Source organism: Pinus tabuliformis, chromosome 9 (assembly GCF_031772625.1).
Source record: "Pinus tabuliformis cultivar Carrire ecotype Pingquan chromosome 9, CPIR1, whole genome shotgun sequence".
Classification (NCBI taxonomy): Eukaryota; Viridiplantae; Streptophyta; class Pinopsida; order Pinales; family Pinaceae; genus Pinus; species Pinus tabuliformis.
In genome coordinates this window covers 1741210218-1741234171 of record NC_142307.1, presented here as the reverse complement: position 1 = coordinate 1741234171, position 23954 = coordinate 1741210218, and the positions used below count along the sequence as shown (strand labels likewise).

The following is a 23954-nucleotide window of genomic DNA, read 5'->3' as shown; positions in this document are numbered from 1 at the left end:
GTTCCAGTTCCAACGAGCTATTACGCTGAGGTGTTCCATCAATTAATATCCCCGGAATGCCACCTCAAACTTAATTAAGTTATGCCCAATAATAATGCTGATTTTTAAAGTTGTTGGAATGCGACGGAACGAAAGGAAAATTGTGCGGATGATGGAATATGCCAAGCGAATGCCATCAGATCCCATAAAAACTCCTCAAAACTCCATTGGGACCCCTGATGACATAAACCTACTCCACTGACCTGGGCATCCCCTGCCCTAGAAATCCACCCTGGCTGTACTATGAAGAAGAATAAAAATGGGGACATGCAGTCCTCCCGCCCCAAGATTGCTTTCCCTCAAGCAATCCAAATCTCTGGACCAATCTCGTGGCTCAACGCAACTGAGACCCAATGCCCGGATCCCATACGAACCACTAGGTGATGCTCTGCTCCTGTGTCAACCCATCATGAACGAACCCTCAATGCCCGGATCCCAAACCAATCTCTGATTGAACCTGTCATCAATGAATCCTCCTGGATCCCAATGCCACCAAGAACAAATATCAAGGCTCCATGGCTCCTGCTCTGCTATAACTCCAACCAGGAATGTTGCTCCATCCACCACGTACCAACTCATCACCTCTCTCCAATCCAACTCTTGGCATAAACCAAGGTCAATCTCATCATGCTGATGTTGTGATGAGATACTGATGAGTGGCTAGCCTATATCCTACTGCCAATTGAAGCATGTAATATCCCTCACCTCTAAGGGCTCCTGCAATACAATGCCTCTGACTAAAAATTATACTCCATCAGTAGGATACCGACTGATGATCTCTCACCAATCCAATGCATGGACTCCTATGCAAGGAATACATCTGCTATGTTGATACTGGTCCATGCTCAACTCTTGAAGCTCTACCTGGAGAATCAAAACATGTCCAAGAAATCCTGCCTCTCTCCCTCTAATGGGAAAAAGTGGAAAAATTATGGTGTAAGCCCTGTCTATGAACTCCTGGAGAGGGTTGTTTCCTGAATATGTTGCAGCTTTGCTAGCTGCAACTACATCTGTTTGCACCTCATCAATGGGTAGACCCAAAGATGGATGCACTACCACCTCCAACAGCTACTGCCATCTACTAGCCTCCTGCAAGACTACCGTGTCAATCTCCTGTGAAAATTCCTAGATCTAACAATCTCAGGAATCCTACTGCAACCAACTGAATCTACTTCACCCGGATTATAAATTACATTACTAGCTTATTTCAGATTTCTTCTTAAAACATTGAAGTAAATTACTGAGGCACTTACACTAATTTAAATATGATTTTGAAACATAGAAACTGAGCAAGGAAAATAGAAACTAATAGGACACCGTTATTTTTGGACAATAGTCCCCAGAAAAACCCAATGCGAGAAAACCGGTGCAGCAGCTCTGAGGGTTTTATTATTATGCAGGAGAAAATCTGAGTACAATTCTAGGATGCTCAACTAGCAATCTGATACAAAGAGAACACTAAACAAAAGACTGGTGAAATGATCTCACCCTATCACTGGAGAATCAGTGATTGAACCTGCTGCACTAGAGGCTCTGCATCACCCTCTGCATGGTATCTACGTCACCCCTCTTGGGTATTACGTCGCCCCACTTCCGGATCCTCTGCACGCTGAGAAAATCGAACTTCTGCCTTCTGGACTCACACCCCGGCTCCCGGCAACTGAAACTCGACTTCCTTCAGCAGGAAACTCGACTTCCCCTCAAGGACTACATTGCCTCTGCATCAGCACTGCGTGGGCCAGCATCAACCTTCCTCTAGATGTCTTTCTGTTCTCCCTCTGCCTCGTACTCTCCGGAAATTCCTTCTTCCAAATTCTCACTGCCCCTCTACTACAAGAAATATCCTCAATCGATTTTCCTCCTGAGAACTTCTCACTTCAAAAAAATCGATTTCCTTGATCTCTCAGTGTGTCTTCCAAATGACCCTCAAGCCCCTTCTTATATCTTCCTATTGGACAACCAACGACCTAGATTAAATCTTAATCAAAGGCTCAGATCGTTTTGGCTTGATCCATGTCTTTTTCTAGAAGTTTCACCCCTGATTAGATTAATACCCATTAATATTTTAATTTTCCTAAGTTTAGACTTAGGAACCCCATTAAAAATATTAATTATTTTAATAAAATCACTTCTGGGTGGAATTTCCCAAACGCTTTCTGGTTTCTTTGGAATACATGTGCCCAAGCCTCACTGCAAAATTTGAGGCTTAGAACACATCTAATGCTACCCCAAATCAACACTCCCTCTTAGCAAGGAATGTGCTCTAGCAATACACTGCTACTGCATACTGCTATGACTCTGAAGCATCCTCCTCTATGCTGCTGATGTCTAACATGCTGCCCACCAACCACTGGGTTGCTACTCCAACTATACTATTGCCTTTGACACTACCACAACCAGTGCTACATCTGTACTACAACTCCCTCTCAAATGCTCCATCTGATACGTTGTTAGCATTATGACTGCTAACACTGCAACTCAGTTGCTGAGAGAAGCAACTAAAAACACCCAAAACTGGACAAGAATCCAGTGGATACACCTCGGTGCTGAAAGCCTGACTGCTGCTAGTCCCACGCTATCTTCTGAAGCTACTACGCTACTGAAGCTCTACACTGTGCCTCCACGCACTGCTACCTCTCTGCTCTGCGCTGCTCACGTTCTGGCGCTACTAACTACTGCATTTGTCAAATCAACACTCCATGGCACCAACTGAAACTCCTCCATCCCGCTACTACTGATCATGGGCTCCTGTAGCAAGGTGATGATCCAAGAGGTGGGCTCCTCAAGGATTCTGCCCATCTGTAGCTCTATTGAACTACAATTCTATGTCAGTCCACCTTGCTCCTGGATGTATCTTGGCTGTCATGGCGAACTCCTACTCATGTTGGATCTTTGCTGCTGCAACCTTAGGATCATGCTTCTCATCCTTGTCCTTTTTCTTCAAAGGACACTTAGATGCATAGTGGCCCATCTCACCACATCTGAAACACTTCACCTTGGAGACATCCTTCTTTCGTCTTTGTTGCCCCTGTTGTCCTTTCAATGCAAGGGCTACATTATCCTCCTCCTCCTTGGGTTTCAACCCACTGTTGTTGCTGCTTCTTGTGAAAATTCCTACACTCAAGGAACCCCTACTGTAGCAAAACTGAATTTTCTTCTCCTACTTGATTTTAATATACATTATCAAGTTATTTATGAAAAATACTTAAATAAATTACTTCTGCAACCTACACCAATTTAATTTGATTACATGAAACAAGAAACTGAGCAAAGAACAAGATACATAGGACACCGTTATTTTTGGACAAAATAGTCCCTGGAAAAACCCAATGCGGGAAAACCGGTGCAGCAGCTCTAAAGGTTTTATATTATTAAGCAGTAGTTCTGCATACAATGCTGGATGACCTCCTGGCAATCCAGTTACAAAGAAAAATATAATGGCGGAAAACTGAGTGAAATTACCTCACTTCACCTAGCAGTTTCTGGCTGATCCGACAACAGAACTGGCGAACCCCGGCTATATCTGCGTTGGACCTGCGTAGGCTCTGCGTTAGCTCTACGCTGTCTCTTCTGCCTCCTGGAGCTTTTGCGTCAACCTTCCCCGACTATTCTAACAGCTCCCCGGTAAAATTCTGGATTTCTGCCCAGGATTCCCAAACTATCCCTACCCCTCTGCTGCAGAATGATCACTTAGTTCAAACTACTCAATTTCCTAGCCCCAGGAATTTTGAACTCTAGATCAATTCGTTCTTTCTGTGTGTTTTTCAATGAGCCCCAAGCCTCCTTACACTTTTCTCGTTGAGACTTAAATGACCGAGATCAAGTCTCTAATCAACGGCTAAGATTAAAAACTTGACTTGATCCTCTTTCTAGAACATTCTCACCCAAATTTTGATTAATACCCATTAATACTTTAATTTTCCTCTATTTAGACTTAGGAACCCCATTAAAAATATTAATTATTTTAATAAAATACAATCTGGGTGGAATTTCACCAAACGGTTTCTGGGTTCTTTATAACTCATGTGCCTTAGCCTCTCCACCAATTTTCATGGCTACAACATATCCTATGCTACCAAAAACTAATACTCCCTCTAAACGACGAATGTGCTCTTGCAACAATGTCCAACTGCATGTTGCTCTATCTCTGAAGCATCTCCTGTCCGCACTGTTGTTGCCATCAACAATGTGCTACTGTTGCTACTGTACTGCTGCCCATGACACTGCTACTACCACTGCTGCATCTGTACTACAGCGCCCTCTCAAATGTTGCATCTGCTATGTTGCTAGCACTGCCACTGCTAACACTACATTCGTACTGCAACTCAGTTGCTAAGAGAAGCAATTGAAAAACACCCAAAATTACTGAACTAATTGTGTTCAGCATAATACCATGTGAATGTTGGAATCTGACTGCTACTAGTCTTTGACCCTCTGAATCTTCTGCGTTGTTGCTGACTTTTGCACTATGTCATCTGTGAAAATTCCTAGACTCGAAGGTGTTGATTTGGGTAGCATCAAATGTGCTCTAGCCATGAAAATTGGTGGAGAGGCTAAAGCACATGAGATCTCCAAGACCCAGAAATGGTTTGGGGAAATTCCACCTGGTTAGGGAGATACTAAAATAATTAATATTTTTAATGGAGTTCCTAAGTCTAAACTTAGGAAAATTAAAATATTAATGGGTATTAATATAAAACTGGGGGAGAATGTTCTAAATGACATGGATCAAGGCAAATCTAATCTTAACCGTTGATTATAGACTTAATCCTGGTCGTTGAAGACTCAACAGGAAAAGTATAAAAGGAGGCTTGAGGGTCAGTTGGAGATACACCAAGTTGATTAGTCAGTTCGATTTTCTCGAGTGGGGTTTGGTGAGAAAATTCGAACAAGTGATTTGAGTTGCAACGAGGGGCAATGAGTGCATAGCAAAGAGGCAGAGATAGTGCCAGCGCAGTGATTGAGGAGGCTATGCAGAGCCAGCAAGAGCCACGCACAAGGCCAGAGAGACTGCGCAGAGGCTAGTAGGGCCTGCGTGGGTGACATAGAAGGCCAAAGAGCTGACGCAAAGGAGCAGAGCGCTGACGCAGGGAGTTTCATAGCTACGCAGAGGCTAGCAGGGCTGACGCAGAGCCTCAAAGAAGCGTTGGAAGGATTTTTCGTGGAGAAGACTTGCTGAATATCTGCTTCCTAAGAGAGGTATTACTACCAGATAGAAATCTCTGTTGGGTGAGCCAGTTTGGCACCCTAGTTGTGCTCAAGAAAGCTGCTTAATAATAAAACCCTCAGAACTGCTGCACCGGTTTTCCCACATTGGGTTTTTCCGGGGACGATTGTCCAAAAATAACTGTGCCCTTGTGTGTTTGTCCGTTATTTTAGTTGATGATATGTAGATGAGTTGAGACTGCATTTGTGTTTATTTTCAGTATTTATAAGGTTAAATAACTTGTTAAAGGAATAAACAAGTAGGTGAAATAAACCAAAAAATGCAGTAGGAATTTCTGACGTGTCATACTTAGAAGTTTCAACATGGTATCAGAGCATTGCAGATCACAGAAGAACTAAAGGCACCAACAAAAAACAGAAAATTTGCAACAGAAACAGTTGTCCTGAGAGACAAAGTTGTTCCTAAGCAGAAGGCAACAGAGAAGGAATGACACAAAGGGCCTACGTCATCATTTCGAGCCAGAGAGAGGGCCAACGCAGAGGCAGTGAGAGGCAGAAGAGACTCACGAAGAGCCACATCATCCTACTCAGCCAGGTAGGAGTGATGCAGTTGGCGAGAGAAGCGACTCAACCTTGTCGGGATTGCGCAGAACTAAGAGGCTCAGTTTCTTCAACTGTTGGGGCATAGGGAGCTATGGGCAGATTGTGGATTGAGAAGTTGGTGGGGTGTTGTTGTTGTCAAATCAGAACAGTACCTAACGGCACAGAACCAAGGTAGAGGGAGCCACTGCCTTGAGGGATTTCTAGCCAAGAAATCCAGATCCGAGTTGCAGTTGCAAAGAGTATTGGAGAGGAGAGGATCGACAGTTGGCATGAAGATTTCCATCAGGGAAATCGAGACTCAGAGGGATTCTAAGAGAGAACTTCCAGTAGGGAAGTCGAGACTCAGAGGGATTCTAAGAGAGAACTTCCAGTAGGGAAGTCGGACTCAGAGGGAGTCCAGTAGAAGAGCGGAGATGGCAATGAACAGACTGAGGGATCATGACAGGTTGGACAGAGCCTCCAACTTTGTCATTTGGAAGGCCAGGATCCTGTCTATTCTAGATAGACATCACATCAAGCGATTCGCCTTGAGAACCGTGGCTATCCCAGTCGACCCAATTGATAATGAAAGGTATGAGGATGCAATGGAGAAGGCAAAGTGCATAATCCTTAATGGGGTCAAGGATCATGTAATACCGCATATTGCCAAGAAGAACACATCAAAGGAGATGTGGGATACCTTGACGACATTGTATCAGGGCACCTCCATGCAGAGCAATATGTTGTTGGAGAATCAACTTCGGTCGTATCAGAGGCAGAAGGGGGAGCAGATAGATCTATACCTCAGCATGTTGCAAGAGATTCGGGACCAACTTACTTCCATAGGGGTTACACCGGATCAGGAGTTCATGGTGAGGACTGCCCTGAATGCAGTCTCCGAGAATTGGGAGACATTTGTCCAAAGCATTTTGGGCAGAGCTGAACTTCCAAGATGGGAAGAGATGTGGGCAGCTCTTCGCCCAGAAGAGATCAGACAGTTGACCAAGGCGGGAAGTAGCAGCAAAGGAGGTCGAATCAAGATAGAGGAGGAGGATGCGGCTCTGGAATCTGCGGGACAGCAAGGGAAGAGGAAGAAGGACGACATCTCCAAGGTGAAGTGCTTCCATTGTGGGGATTTGGGTCATTATGCAACCCAGTGTCCCAGGAAGAAGAATAAGGGAGAGGCTTCTGACTCCAAGGCAGCTCCGCCTAAGGCGAAGAAAGAAGTCGAGACTAATGACGACTGTGCCATGAGTGCTCATGCACCTCTAGAGAAGAGGTGGGGAGACATCGAACTGTAGTCAGTAGGACTACAGAAGATGAGGGGCAAGATCCTTGAGGTACCCAAACTCTTGGATCATATCCAGCTACGGGAGCCCCGAATGATAGTAGCAGGATGACGGATGTCGGTATAAGCAAGATGTGGATGGAGCGACAAGGTAGTGCGAGAGGCACAGAGGTGGTTGCAGCAGTGCAGAGAGGCACAAAAGAGATTGGAGCAGTGCAAGAGGCACAGAGATGCTTGCAACAGCGCAGAGGTAGCAGAGGGAGCACAGAATAGCAACAGAGGTAGCTTCAGCATCAGGAGGCTTCCAAACTGACAAGGATATCAGTAGTTGGGTAGATCAGTTACATACTTCTCGGTAACTGATTTGCAATGTAGTAGTTAGCAGTGGCAGTGCTATAGGCAGCATGATGCAGCGTTTAAGAGAGAGTTGTAGTGCAGATGCAGTGTTGGGAGGAAGGACCAACAGCAACACGGATGTAAAGGGAGCAGCAGTGCAGTGGATGTTGGGCAGCAGGCCAAGCATCAACACAGGTACCGATGCGGAAGGATCGGGGTGATGTTCAATGGTGGAGCATTACTAGAGCACATTCCTCCCTAAGAGGGAGTGTTGATTTGTGGTAGCATCGGATGTGATCTAGCCATGAAAATTGGTGGAGAGGCTAGAGTACATGAGATTTCCAAGACCCAGAAATGGTTTGGAGAAATTCCACCCATTTAGGGAGATACTAAAATAATTAATATTTTTAATAGAGTTCCTATGTCTAAACTTAAGAAAATTAAAATATTAATGGGTACTAATATAAAACTGGGTGAGAATGTTCTAAATGACATGGATCAAGCCAAATCTAATCTTAGCTCTTGATTAGAGACTTAATCTCGGCCGTTGAAGACTCAACAGGAAAAGTATAAGAGGAGGCTTGAGGGTTAGTTGGAGATACAACAAGTTGATCAGTCAGTTCGATTTTTTGGAGCGGGGTTTGCCGAGAAAATTCAAACAAGTGATCTGAGTTGCAATGAGGAGCAGTGAGTGCATAGTAGAGAGGTAAAGATAGTGCCAAGGGGTCAGCACAGTGATTGAGAAGGCTATGCAGAGCCAACAGGAGCCGCGCAGAAGGCCAGAGAGACTACGCAAAGGCTAGCAGGGCCTGCGTGAGTGACGCAGAAGGCCAGAGAACTGCAGAGGAGTAGAGGGTTGACGTAGGGGGTTTCAGAGCTACGCAGAGGCTAGCAGGGCTGACGCAAAGCCTCAGAGAAGCACTGGAAGAATTTTTCGTGGAGCAGACTTGCTGAATATCTGCTTCCGAAGAGAGGTATTACTGCCAAATAGAAATCTATGTTGGGTGAGACAGTTTGGCACCCTAGTTGTACAAGAAAGTTGCTTAATAATAAAGCCCTCAAAACTCTGTTGCACCGGTTTTCCCGCATTGGGCTATTCTGGGGACGATTGTCCAAAAATAACAACGTCCCTTGTGTGTTTGTCCGTTATTTCAGTTGATGATCTGTAGATGAGTTGAGATTGTATTTGTGTTTATTTTAAGTATTTATATGGTTAAATAACTTGTTAAAGGAATAAAAAAGTAGGTGAAATAAACCAGATAATGCAGTAGGAATTTCTGACATGTCAGACTTAGAAATTTCAACAGAAGGAACCCCTACCGCAGCAAATTTGAATCTACTTCGCCTACTTGATTTTTTAAATTACATTCATCAAGTTATTCTTCTAAATACTGAAGCAAATTGCTTCTGCAGCCTACACTAATTAAATATTTTATCTCATGAAACATAAAACAAAGCAAAGAACAAGATACATAGGACACACTTATTTTTTGACACAATAGTCCCCAGAAAAACCCAATGCAGGAAAACCGGTGCAACAATTCTGAGGGTTTATTATTATGCAGGAGAAATATATGAATAATATCTAGGATGCTCATCTAGCAATCCTTTACAAAGAAAATACTGGAGGAAAATCTGAGCGATTTTTACCTCACTTCATCTGGCAGAATTCTGGCTGATCCAGCAAAAGACTGGCTAACCCCGGCGATTTTTGCGCTGGCCCTACGTTAGACTTTTAGGCTCTGCGTTAGCCTTGTGTCACCTCTTCTGCCCTCTACGTCATCTATCCCGGTTGTTCCCGGTAGTTCCGGCTTGCAGTTTTTCTGCTTTGCGCTAGCCCTTCTGGCTCTGCATCAGGGCTGCGTGGGCCCAGACTGTCCCAGCGTCATCTCTCCCGGCTACTGCACTACCTCTCTACAAGCTCTCTCCGCCTCTCTGTCAATGTTCTCTGGAAAGTCCTTCTCCTAGATTTTCACTACCCCTCTGCTGCAAGATCTCCCCAATCGATTTTCCTCCTGAGAACTTCTCACCTCAGAAAATCGATTTCCTCAATCTCTCTACGTGTGTTTCCAAATGAACCCCAAGCATCCATTTTATACTTTTCCTGTTGAGTCTTCAACAACCAAGATTAAGTCTCTAATCAACGACTAAATTAAAACATGACTTGATCCGCCTTCTAGATCATTCTCGCCCATATTTTGATTAATACCCATTAATATTTTAATTTCCCTAAGTTTAGACTTAGGAACCTCATTAAAAATATTAATTATTTTAATAAAATACAATCCGGGTGGAATTTCACCAAACGGTTTATAGGTTCTTTAGAACTCATGTACCTTAGTCTCTCCACCAATTTTCAAGGCTAGAGCACTTCCGATGCTACCAAAAAATAACACTCCCTCTTAGCGAGGAAAGTGTTGTAGCAACAATGTCCACCTACATGCTGTCCTGTTTCTGAAGCACCCCTTTTCCGCACTCCCGCTGCCACCAACACTATGCCCCTGTTGCTACTGTACTACTGCCCATGAAACTTCCACTGCTACTGTTGCATCTGTACTACAACTCCCTCTCAAACATTGCATCTGCTATGCTGCTAGCACTGCCACTACTAACACTGCATCCATACTGCAACTCAGTTGCTGAGAGAAGCAACTAAAAAACATCCAAAATTAGTTGAACTTAACTGTGTTTAGCATCATACGATGAATGTTGGAATCTGACTGTTGCTGATTCTGACCCTTTGAATCTTTTGCACTGTCGCTGACTCCTGCACTGTGCCAATTGCCCTGCTGCCAACCTTGCTTTGCGTTGATCAATGTCTGGTCCCCAGCTACTGCATCTGTCCTCCAAACACTCCACTGCATCATCTGACACTAAGTCCATCTCCCTCTAACTCCTGATTTCCCTCCTGGAAATCCTTTGAGGAGCTGTCGAACGCTACTCTCCAATTCTCCTTGCAACTGCAACTCGGATTTGGATTCCTTGACTAGAAATCCGTCGAAGTAGTGACTCCCTCTACCTTGGTTCCATCTCCTTAAAGATTGTTCTGTATCGACAGAAACATCGTTCCACCAGCTCCTCAAATCACAATCTGCCCACATCTCCCCAACCCCGACAACTGAAGAAACTGAGCCTTTCAGGCTCTGCACAATCTCGGCAAAGGTTGAATCTGCTCCTCTTGGCCACAAGCATCGATCCTTCCTGGCTGAGAAAGATGATTGGGCACTGCGTAGGTATGATCTTCCCCTCTCTGCCTCTACGCTGACCCTCCTCCTCGCTCAAAATGCTAACGCAGGCTCTGCATCACTTCTTCTCTAGCTGCTTCTGCTCTAGAACAACATTGTCTCTCGGGACAATTGCTACTACTGCAAATTTCAGATTTCTGTTGGTGCCTTCAGTCCTCCTGTGATCTACAATCCTCTTATACCATGTGGAAATTTCTAAGTCTGACACATTAGAAATCCCTACTGCATTATCTGGTTTATTATCTCCTACTTGTTCATTCCATTAACAAGTTATTTATTAATATAAATATCGAAATAAACACAAATGCAGCCTTCACACATATACAGATCAACAACTAAAATAACTGAGACAATCACACAAGGGACACCGTTATTTTTGGACAATCGTCCCCAAAAAAACCCAATGCGGGAAAACCGTGCAACAGATATGAGGGTTTTAACTTTTATTATTATGTAGTTTCTAAATGCAACTAGGGTGCCAGAAATGGCTCACCCTTTAGAGATTTTCCTTGGCAGAAGTACCTCTCCTCGGAGACAGATATTCCGGCTGATCAGCGACCGGATGATTGATCCCACAACAACTTCGACAGTTCCTTAGCTAGACAATGAAAGTTGCTCCAAGCTTCTCTCTAGAACTGCGTCACCCTCCAGGGACTACGTCACCCTCTATGGCTCTACGTCTGCCTCTCAGCTCCCAATCTACCCCACGAAAATTCCTTAGCGTTGCCTATTCTACCTAGCGTCAGCTCTGCAACCCTTTGTGTAGCGTCTGCTGCTACTGCATCATCCTCTTGGCCCTCTGCGTCAGCCTCTTGGCCCTCTACGTCTTCTGCGTTGGCTTCCTCAGCCTCTGCATAGGTCTTGGCTGCCTCTACGTCAGCCTTCCTAGGCTCTACGCTGTCTCTTCGGCGCTTTCTCTGCCTCCTAGATATGTATTCTCGGCCTTCTGCCGAACTGCCCCTCGCTACAACAGATCACTAACTCGATTTCTCAGCAAGCACTACCCCATAAAATCAAATTGACTGATCAATTTGGTGTCCCTCCAACTAGCCCTCAAGCCTCCTCTTATACTTTTCCTATTGATGATTCAATGGCCGAGATTAAGTCTCTAATCAACGGTTAAGATTTGATTTGGCTTGCTCCTCGTCATTTAGAACTTTCTCACCCATTTTATATTAATACACATTAATATTTTAATTTTCCTAAGTTTAGACTTAGGAACCCCATTAAAAATATTAATTATTTTGATATCTCTCCATCTGCGTGGAATTTCCCCAAACGATTTATGGGTCTTGGAGATCTCATGTGCCTTAGCCTCTCCACCAATTTTCATGGCTAGAGCACATCCGATGGTACCAAAAATCAACAGGATCACGATGGATCTACAAGATCAAGTATGCTGCAGATGGAAGTATAGAGAAGTACAAGGCTAGGTTTGTGGCAAAGGGGTAAGCTCAGAAATAAGGAATAGACTATGAAGAGACCTTCACCCCAATTGCTCAATACACCTCTATCAGATCCATTATATCCAACGTTGCAGTAATCGTTATCGGTATAATATTGGCGAGGGAAAAAATCGTAAAAATCGGGAAAAAATCGTAAAATACAAAAATATTCATTTTTTCCAATTTTTTTAATATCTAAAGCATATACAACATAAAATAAATACATTGACACATAAATATGATAAAAGAACTAATATATAAGATGTGTAATATCATTTCTAGTGCTACATCACACATAACAGTGAATCATGGCCTGAATGGTCAGTCCTGACTCCTGAGTCCCAACTCAGCCTCAAAATATCAACAAAAAATATAATAATGTATCTCATATCATGAGTCATAATGTCATATACAATGAAATGAACCAAATAAATAATACCACTGATTTCCTCTGCCCCTCTTGCGAGAATATGCAATAGCTTTCCCTCTAGATGTAGATGTTGGTGGAGTTGGCAGTGGACTCTGCTGTGCTCTAGAAGCTGAAGAACTAGGAGCTACAGGAGGTAGACCATGTCCTCTACTGGTGACATGGGTAGCCTGGGTAGGTTGTGTCACCTCCTCCTCCTGTTGCTCCTCCTCCTCATAAAAATGTCGACAAAATTAATATATATATATATATATATATTCAAGATTTTTTCCCAAAAAAATGCGTTTTTTCGTAAAAATCGCGATTATTTCAACTTATCGCGATTTTCTGATATTATTGCGATTTTCGCAACACTGGTTATATCCCTAGCAGCTCAAATGGGATAGGAGATTCACCAGATGGATGTCAAGACAACATTCTTGAATGGGGTGATAGAAGAGGAGGTGTATATAGAACAGCCCGAAGGCTTCGAAACTCATGAAAAGAGAACTCATGTTTGTAGACTAAAGAAAGCCCTGTATGGGCTCAAGCAAGCACCCAGAGCATGGTATGGTCGGATTGATAGTTACTTGCAGCAGTTGGGATTTGTCAAAAGTGATGTTGATCCCAATCTCTACTACTTAATGATAGAGAATGAGCCACTTATTCTAGTATTATATGTGGATGACTTGTTTTTAACAGGGTCATCCAGGCTCATACAAGATTGCAAGAAGAATCTTGAAGCTGAATTTGACATGAAGGACATGGGGTTGATGCATTATTTTCTAGGGTTGGAAGTTTGGCAGAAGAATGGGGACTTTGTTGGCAAGGAAGATATGCTACAGAGATTCTGAAGAGATTCAGAATGCAGGATTGTCGACCCATGGCAACTCTCATGATCACCAACTAGAAGAAAATAGATGCATCAAGAGACAAGGAAGTGGGCCCCACCCTGTACAGACAACTCATTGGGTCACTCATGTATTTGGTCAACACTAGGCCATACATTTGCTTTGTTGTCAACACTCTTAGTTAGTTCATGGTGGAACCAAAAAGGGTGCATTGGGTGGCAGCTAGACACATTCTCAGGTATGTGCATGGAACAATCGAATATGGGTTGAAATACTCCCAAGGGGAGGATGTCAGATTGAATGGGTTCATAGATGCAGATTGGGCAGGTAGTTCAGTAGACTGAAAAGGTACCTTGAGGTACTGCTTCAATGTTGGATCAGGGATGATATCATGGTGCAGCAAGAAGCAGAAGTCGATAGCTCTGAGCTCAGCCGAAGCAAAATATATGGCAGGCAACACAACTACGTGCGAAGCTATATGGCTTAGAAAATTACTTGTTATCTTGTTTAGAAAAAGGATGGAAGCGGCCAAGGTAACCTGTGATAATCAGAGTTGTGTCAAACTCTCCAAGAATCCAGTATTTCATGATCGGTCGAAACATATTGATATTAGATGTCACTTTAGCAGATACTGTGTTCAGCGTGGGGTAGGATAGCTACAATATGTCCCCACAGGAGATCAAGTAGCAGACATACTCACAAAGGCTCTAGGAAGAGCTCAGTTCATTCAGTTCAGAGAGCAGATGGGTATGGTAGAGAATCTGTTTCAGTAGCAGAAACAGGGGATTCCTTAGTTACAGTGGCAGAGGGAGTTGCAGTATGGATGCAGTGTTGACAGTGGTAGGGTCAGTAGCAGTACAGATGCAGCATTTGAGCAGTGGTAGGTGGACAGCATGTCAAACATCAACAGCGTAGAGGGAGATGTTACAGAATAGAGTGATGCTTCAGCAGGTTGCAATGCTAGAGCACATTCCCCGCTAAGAGAGAGTGTTGATTTCTGGTAGCATCGGATGTGCTCTAAGTCTCAAATTTTGCAGGAAGGCTTGAACACATGTATTCTCCAATACCCAGAAATTGTTTTGGGAAATTCCACCCAGAGACAGTGTTATTAAAATAATTAATTATCTTTAATGGGACCCTAAGTCTAAACTTAAGAAATTAAAATAATTAATGGGTATTAATCTAAACTGTGGGTGAAACTTCTAGAAGAAGGCGGAGATCAAGTCAATATGATCCTAGACATTGGTTAGGATCTAATCTGGGCCTTTGATTGATAAACGAGAGGATTATAAGAGAAGGCTTGATGGGAACTTGGAGAACACACCAGAGGTAGATACTCAGTTACCCAAGTAAGATCGATTTTCTCACTGGTCGAAGTTCGGCAAGAGAAAATCGAATCAGAGGGAGAGTTGCAAGTGAGAAAGGAAGAGAGGGCATCAGCATCTTTCGAGAGTGCAAGGCAAGAAGATGCAGACCAGGGAGAGACAACGCAGAGGCAGGTTGACATAGAAAGAGGTAGCGCAGAGGCAGGTTGACACAGAAAGAGGCAGTGTAGAGGCAGGTTGACGTTGGGCCAGTGTGGGGAAATTGGCGTAGAAGGACGCAAAAGGATTCAGAGGGAAGAGGAGTACTTCACTTGGATCAGAGATTTGTCAGGAAGCGTCAGTAAATTTTCTCACTTCTGTTTTGTTGGTTGTAACTTGTACATGAAATTTTACTGAAGAATAATAAAGAAACCTTCATCTGCTGCACCGGTTTTCCCACATTGGGTTTTTTTCGAGGACGATTGTCCAAAAATCACTGTGTCATTGTGATTGTATTTGTGCCATTATTTTTATTTGCATTTACTTTCTGCAAAATTTTAATTGTGAAGGCTGCAGCAGAATATATTTCAATATTCGCCGTAAGAAACTGTGAATAACTTATTTATGAGATAATAAGTAGAATAAATAATATTAAGCACTGCAGTTGGATTTCTATTTAGAAATTTTCACATGAAGAACAGTAGATAATACAACTGCTGGAGGCAATCACAGCAACTCCAATTAGTTACCGCAGTACTCTCCAAACAGTAGGGACACTAAACACTAAAAGAAAAACCTAAGATGCAGACTCCTACGTATCATATCAGAACCTATATGTTGCAAAACATAAAGCCTTAATTCATTTTGAGCAATCTGTAAATGGTACAATATCTGTCTTATGCTATGGCTTAATAATGAATTCACCATCACTACATGTAGGACCGAACTCAATCACAATGGAAATGTAGATTCGGTATCAGAATATGGAATACATTAATCCAGTGGAAGTACAAAGATCGTGAAAGAAAAGTAGAAAAATTAGTCAAGGTGGGAATAAAGAATAAGATAATTGAGTCCACTACTTGATGGAAAGAAGTCAAAGATGAGTGAGGATAAAGTTGAATTGAGGAGAAAATTGGTCACAAGTTCTTCATCCTAGAACAAATAATAAAAGCAAAGTAAGACATTGATACAAAAGATATGATGTTCAGTTAAACCAAGATGTAGAAAGCGCTATATTTGCAAATTCTTCAAAAAGCTATCTTGAAATTGGAAAAAACTCACAACAGAGTCACAATAGTTCCTTTTACGCATCCAAATTGTGAAAAGGATGAGCGAATATAATATATATTTTAGGCATAGTTAATGCTAGATAATATGGGTGGCAATCTTCAAGGAGGCAATATACCCAATCATAAAGTTTTTTGCTAGTCTTCAATAGCCACCTTTACAGCTTTTTAAAGTTATCATGCTTTAGATTTTTATTTTATTCTATTTTGATGAAGAGAATCTCCAGATATACAAACTTGTCAAAGATATAAGTGATCATTCTTTCCTCTGATAACTAAATATCACGAGTTTAGCAAACAATAAAGCATTTTCAGGGAAATCTTTGACTCAATAAATGGACTGAGCAGCGAAGTTTAATTATACAAGTAAACTAGAGAATTATTATAAAAAAAAAGACTAAAATAAGGCAATACTTTGGAAATCGACATGTAATCTGCTTTGAAAAAAAATGTTGTAAAAGCAAATCTTAGAAGGCATAATATTTTTGCAGGAAGTAGGTAAGCATGAACCAACCCCATTAATGAGAGTCTTCCTGATTTCCTCTGTTTCATCCCAGCATCACTTTTTCTTGATATATCATTTGTTAGGCTCGTTTGGGAAGTAGGCCCACTAGAAGCATCAGAATTAATCTTCTCAACTTTCGTGTCTGCTATAGATTCAAGATGCAGTGGTGATAGAGTTCCCTCGGAATGGCATGCACTCATTTGAGTTGTAGACTGTGCAACTGAATGGGGATACTTTACAGCCTGCAGAACCTCTGTGGCAGAATTCACGGCTATGTCTTTCTGACGGGCTGTAGGAAAAGAAAAAAATTAATTTAAACTTGCATAGCACAGAAAAGTAGGTTTTCATCCTTCTTGGCTGAATCTATGAAATTTTCCCAAGAAGAATTTTATGTTTTCTTAAAAGTATCAAAATACAACATATAACACAAGGTAAATAAGAATCACAGAGCAGAAAATCTTGATAAGAATCAATCTGGTACTTACCATCATATCGAATTAAAGACTCTGGTAATCCATTAGGCCGTAGTGCCCCATTCTTTGAACCTTCTGTATGCTTGCTCACCTCAACTTGCATTCTACAATACCAAAAGTGAGTGGCTCGACCAAAAACTAATATAAGTACACAGATATTTCTATTTATTTTAATTTTTAACATGTTATGCTAGGCAAAAGACCATTTCTATTTCAAAGTGATTTGCAAGGTTGAATTGCCATGTAGAACATGTGTGTAAATGATGAATACGGTCATCTTTACAGATAACTACACAATTTAACTAATATATGAGTCTGTGAAAGATTAGATATGGAAACAAGTGGACAACATTCAACATTCACCCAATAATCTCTTGGAAAATATTTAATAACCTAACAATAAATTTTGATGTATACATGCAACATCGAATTATTACATAGTTCTGTTGGCATGGCTACTAATTGAAATGAACATACAAGCATTTGTCCTGCTTTCATTCAGACCTAAAGAGCAGCTTTGAATAGTCAATAGAAGACTATATGGGTGAACATTTACTTTCAAGTTTCAATCAGCCTCCTTTGCACTAGGGAATGAAAGGTAAAATAAGTTTAATATGATGTAAAGACTTAGGAAACTGATCTACGCTTTCAGAAAATCTTATGATGTTCACAGGTAGTTCTTCATCGAAGGGATGAGGATGTGTACAAAGGAAGTGATTCATGGGGAAAGACAGTCCGGTGCTGCTGTAAGGTAAGTTGTCTACAAAAATATCATTTCTGTAAGTGACCTACCCTATGTATTTAATAACTTTCCCACTGCCATCCTTTATGGGTGTGATAGTAAGAAGGTTCCAAAACGGCTTCCCCTCCTTCTTATAATTCAGCAAGCGTCCACAGTAGCTTTTCCCTGTAGCCACAGCTTCCCGTATCTTTGAAACTTCAATAGAATCTGTACCAGCACCCTGAAGAAAGCGGCTGCAATGTAAAAGAAAAAAGAAATAAGACAATCATAAACATGTTTTGGACCAAGCAAATAGCTTGTGGTTTTTGAATTTCTCTCTTTGTCTCAAACTTATTAACAAAGAAAATCTATGTATAGGAATCACAAAGAAGCTATATGTACAAAGAAATTGTAGAACTTGATGATGCAATAACACAAAAATGTAATCATAACTTTTGAAAGGACAGTTTTCTTACCAGACTCGTACCTGATTAATAATCAAATTATATCTACAAAATGCTTGAAGTTTCCAAACAAATGCATTCTGGACATGTGAAGATTCAAATAAAAAACATACGCAGCTTCACCCAATGGACATTAATCAAATAAATAAAAAGAAGAATCCTATAAATGAGAATGGGACTAGTACTAATTCTTGATTCTGTACATTATAACATGGATCCTTAGAGAAGATAAGTACTCAAGAAACATCCTATCAATAAAACAAAACAAATATCACAAAATCTATGCATAACACTTCATGAAGCCACAAAATATCGATTCAATATTGACATTACATTGACTTCAGGATTGCCTCGCAGTTTCTGCAAGCAGTTATGGGATATGGTAACCAAAACAAGCAACTGGGGAACAACGTTTGCATTGCCGTCTATTGTCTTATTAGGGCTATCTCAGGGTATCTTTCTAGTGAAATTCATAATAGGAAATCTGTACTAAACAATTCTTTGTGTTGAGGACTTAGTGAGTCAAGTTACAACAGTCAGTTGAACATTAAGGCCATCCCTTCTAATTTTCTTTTGCTTTTGTAAGCATCGATTATAATAATGTTTAATGAATTTTGTGAACCTTTTTTTCAAAATTCCGGAAGTATCCCATGTTAATTCATTCAAAGATACTACGTTAATCCTCACATGATTATCCAATCACAAAAAGAGAACGAAAGACATAGAGACACACATACATAGAAATAGGGAGCTAGAAGAAAACACACCAGTTTCTTCCAATAACTTCTTTTGGAGAGTAGCCAGTCATGTTGAAAAATCCAGCACTAGCATATACAATAGGATAATCTGGTTTGGTTGCATCTGATACAACAAATGTCTGTTGTAACGTGGACAATGCTTCCTTTAAGTCCTTTGAAACCCGTTGAACAGATGTTTCACTCCCACGATCAGATCCATCAGATGTCCTCATTGAGCTTCCTGATCCCCTTTGAGTTTGACCTCGTACTTCCTCATCTGATGTCCTTACACCCACACCCTGAGGTTTCCCTGTCCCTACATCTGTTTTAACAACCAGTCCCCATGCTGCTGCCCTTTCTGCCATGCCAGATTCAGATAAGATTTGTCCAGAGCCTAAAGACTCCACATTTGCTTTTTCTCTTTTTTCATTCCCATTCTGTTTGAGCAATGCCACGGCCACTGCTTGTCTGTTTCCCACTTCATTTTGGTAGTCTTGGGGTCGTCCATAAGAGATCTCTGATTGTTCTCCTATACCTAAAGGAAACTCTTCCATCAGTAAAGCATCATTTGCTGGCTCACTTTTGATGGCGTTTACAGACTCAGTGTTTGTTAATGCCATCCATTTACCAACCGGTCCCCTCAATCTTCCAGATTGTGAACCATGCCCATGTTCAAGGCTCAGATTATTCTCCGCATTTGCTTCATCTCTCCTGTTAGAAGGAGATCCATCATATAGAGACCTGTTAACGTTTGATATCACCTTAGAAGCAGAAGTGCCTGTTGGATTGAATACTTCAAGTGAACCTCGCGAATCTCGGGAAAGTATATAAGGCTCATAAGGGGACTTTTCTAAACTATAAACAGTTGGTATTGCAGCACTTGAATTCGGTGGCTTTGATGAATCCATAGCAAGAGTCTATAGACTTTTTTACTGCAATCAAATTGTCAGAATCATATGTTAAACTCCGACATATTTCATAATTGCAAATATCATCGCTTTGAATGTGAAGAAACAACATACTTCACAAAAGACGTTTTATAACTAAGTGAGTCTATATGCATTGTTTGCAGTAAAACACCAGTATTTCTTTTTGTAATAGCCTAAGGGAAATTACTTACAAAAATGTCTTAAGTGCACTTTCTAGTTAAATCACATTAGAACAATGGGGCTTGTATATATTGTTTTTTATGATAGCAATTTATTCAACATAGAAGAAGAAGTTTCATAGAAAACAATGATGACAATGTTAGACACCTAATCCTCGGGATTAAGTTTGGGTTAGCGTGTGTTATGGTGAGTAGTTATTGGAGTCCAAGAAACTTATGAAACGGAATCAATGGTTTACCTATTGTATTAATATGGACACACTATGTACATCATTCTTAGACACCAATCTTAATAATACAGTTGAGTTGGTGTCCAATTTGTTGTTGTTCTATAGTGGTATCAAAGCGGTTACAGGTCATACCACAAGAGATGTTTGAGAGAATTGACAAGTCTTGCAGTGAAGTGTACTTCATCTTCTCACCCTGTATCTGACAAGGGGGGAATTGATGGAATTGATCGTCTGCTACAGGTTCGAAGATTTGTCAAGCAACCCTGAGCCAGAGGTAATCAGAGTTGTACTGCTACAACCTAGAGTCCGAGTTCAGAAATCAGATTTAGAGTTGTAGACAGAGTTGTTTTGATTTATGCTCTATGAGAATGAGCATGATTGCATGTTTTTGGCATGCTGAGATTTGTGAAGGAGCACTTCCACTAGTAGAAGATGTTAGATTAGGAATTGTTCCAGAGTTGGTTTGTTTGAGGAACTGCTATGATAGTTCCAAAGTTGATGGTCATCCTTAAACCATCGTGAGACCTTGAGTTCTCCCATCTTTTGTATCGTTTGTGGTTTTCTATTAAAAACCACCATCCTTGGTTTGTGGTCATCCTTTGAAAACCATTTCTGAGAGACATTCAGCTCTTGGCTGAGATGCATTTTTGCATTTTTAGCTCTCATTCTTGGACTTTGATACATCCCTTTGGATTAAGGGGGGAATGTTAGACACCTAATCCTCAGGATTAAGTTTGGGTTAGTGTGTGTTATGGTGAGTAGTTATTGGAGTCCAAGAAACTTAGGAAATTGAATCAACGGTTTACCTATTGTATTAATATGTACACTATGTACATCATTCTTAAACACCATTCTTAATAATACAGTTGAGTTGGTTTCCAATTTTTTGTTGTTCTACAGATAAGATAGATAATGTTGATCTATTCTGTCATTGGAAAACTGTACTTTATTAGAAGAAAAGCCTCAAACATCAGCAGACCTTGGCTAAACATAGCCCCCTTTTCAGAATATGTTCTCCATTTCTTTAAGGCAATGGATGTTCTCTGCTCGGAGGATATGATGTAGGAATACAGAAGCTTTCTCTTGACTTGCTACGGGGAGCCTGGTCATGCTTGTTTTTCTCATATTCCAGTTCAAAGAGCATTTCGACGATGGCAAAATTAGTGAGCAAACTTTGTAGTGGAGGTAAATCTCCCTGATTGCATGCCATTCCTTTTTTGCAAGTCAAAGAGAAAGCAAATTAAGTTGAGACAAACTTCTGTTCTAATAAATTTAATTTGGTGGCATACAGATGTTGTTGATATGCAGAGATGACTGATGGACAGAATTAAGATAATTGCTCACAAACAAATCTGAACAAACCTTCCCTGAATATATGCTAAATCTTAAAGCAAGGACTCACAAACAAATTCGAACCAAACCTTCCCTGAAAATATCTTGAATGTTAAAGCAAGTACTCACAAACAACGTCTTACTTTGAGAACATAACATCTCTAGGGCATCACATGCAACATTTTGATGCTAAATAATACTTGCTCTTATATTTAACAAGAAACTGAAGAAACCAGAAGCTAAATGCTGATTAACAGGACAAATTCGTACAAAGAAATCATATAATGTTGCCATCATCTAGGATGCTATCTTATGCACAGAAATAACCTATTGAGGAAATGATCGGCAGTTTTATCATAAAGTTCATCGTCAGGATTATCTCTTATGGACTATAAAGTTCTTGAAGTAGGTGCTCTGCTTAGCCAAAAGATAAACTTCACTAGCAATCCGCTCAAATTCCCTTACTTTCAATTAGAATACAGTAAATTATTTACACCTTACTGCTATCAGGGCTGAAATTTCATAAAAGGAACGTTTCTGCAAACGTTTAGTACTTTAAAGGCCCCAACGCAGCACCAAAGCAAGCAAAGAGAAGTTCTTCATTGATGATAAAGGCTCAGACAGAAATTTCACTGAATTCCGTCCACAATATGCAATCCTATCAAATCCCCTTAGTTTTATCCAAAAACAGATGAAATCGCCACGTCTTTACTGCTGTCAGCGCTCAAAATAGTAAAAAGATCGTTTCTGCTACATATTTAACTCTTCAAAAGCCGAAATGTGGCACTAAAGCAAGCTAAGAGATGCTCTTCATTAATGTCAACTGCTCTGCCTGAGACTAAATTTCACCAAATTCCGATCACAATCCGCAATTCTCTGAAATTCTTTTGATTTCATCCAAAAACAGTCTATCCGACCGTTTCTACTACATCTTTAATATATCACGAGCTTCAGTGCAGCACAAAAGCATGCTAAGAAATATTCTTCATTAATGATAAATGTTTAGCCAGAGACTAAATTTCACTAAGTTGCTTCGACAATGTACAATCCTCTTAAATTCCCTTGATTTCACCCGAAAACAGCCTAAATTGTCACACCTTACCGCTATCCCTGTTCATATTTCGTAAAATGAACGTTGCTGCTACGCATTTAATACTTCAGAAGCTAAAGCGAGGAAAGAGACGTTCTTCATTCACGATATATGCTCAGAAAGAGACGAACTTTCACTAAATTCCATCCTTAATATTCTTCAATAACAATAAATTCTCAGGCACAGACTAAATTTCTCTAAATTTCTTCCACAAGGTGCAATCCTCTAAATTTCCCTCGATTCCATCTGAAAATGGACTAAATTGTTAAACCTTTAACGCTATCGGGTTAAAAAAATTGTTTAGCTCCCATTTCAAAATATAATAATTAATATAAGAAATACCGAGCTCCTGCAACATATTTAATACTTCCCCGGCCCAAAGCAGACTCAATTGTCAAACGTTTACCGCTGTCGGCGCTCATAATTCGTAAAATATCAGTTACCAGTTCAAACAATAACAATTAATAAATAAATCTATCGAATTCTTGCGACACATTTAACACTTCAAGATGTGCGTAAAGCAAGTTAAGAGACACTCTTCATCAATGGTACTTTCCAGCAAGCGCATCTATAAAGAACTAAATTATTTATTATAAAGAACTAAATTATTTATTATATGCTAGTAGGCATTACCTGTTCCGGTTATGCACGTATGACCTTGTGCCGAATTTTTCGAATTAACTGTAAACATAAACATTAAGGTACCAGCGTTTCACACACAGATATTCGAGCAGACCAATTTTTTCCAATTTTGGCATCGTCGGAACTCACCGCACGCTACGAAATGTGGTCCGGGTGAATTTAGGAAGCGAAACACAGACACGCAACTCTCGTTTGCCGGCTCTTCTGGCCACCATTCAATACGCGGAACTTCAACTACTCTGCTAGCATAGAGTCTCGAAATTTTTCTTTATTTATCTCCTCTTTTAATTATTATACTTAAATAAACGGGACAGGACCTGACAGTGATTTTACAGCCCTGTAAGCTTGATGCGAGGTACACGTGAAACTTTTAGCCGAGTTTTATCCATTTTTATCCGTTTTATCCAACTTTTCACAAGTCCCCGGCTCAAATATCAACCAACATCTTATCCTCGGTGTGCATGGTTTCATCATGATGAATATCTTTTGCATGTGCACCCCGAGGGGGTAGTCGTGAGTTGTGCCAGCAACCACAATTATCGATGGATGTATAATAATAAATATTTTTTCTTTTCCAATAGAATATGTATATACACACACAAGGATGCGAATATGGAATGGCTAAGGATCCTGATGACGTTAAGGATCCAAAGAATTCAACCATGCTTTCGTGTACTCATATGTACCGTGCGTTAATTTTG

The 23954-nt window shown here is 40.8% G+C and overlaps 1 protein-coding gene across 5 annotated transcripts in view; it reads right to left on the bottom strand.

Annotated features, from left to right (window-relative positions):
- The window catches only part of LOC149155677 (phototropin-2-like), a 536047-nt gene extending 512510 nt beyond the window's left edge, over window positions 1-23537 (bottom strand). Inside the window, exons 1-5 of one of the 5 annotated variants that reach the window (XM_089445887.1) lie at window positions 23383-23537; window positions 18882-19783; window positions 17722-17904; window positions 16942-17033; window positions 16466-16745 (exon numbers count right to left, since the gene is read on the bottom strand). In XM_089445887.1, coding sequence (XP_089302013.1) covers window positions 16466-16745; window positions 16942-17033; window positions 17722-17904; window positions 18882-19759 — 1433 coding nt within the window. In that variant the 5' untranslated portion in view covers window positions 19760-19783; window positions 23383-23537. Of the gene's footprint in view, window positions 1-16465; window positions 16746-16941; window positions 17034-17721; window positions 17905-18881; window positions 19784-22017; window positions 22987-23244 lie in introns of those variants that run through there. The other 4 variants (XM_089445890.1, XM_089445885.1, XM_089445889.1 and 1 more) reach the window with 4 other exon arrangements.
- Between the last annotated feature and the right edge of the window lie 417 nt (window positions 23538-23954).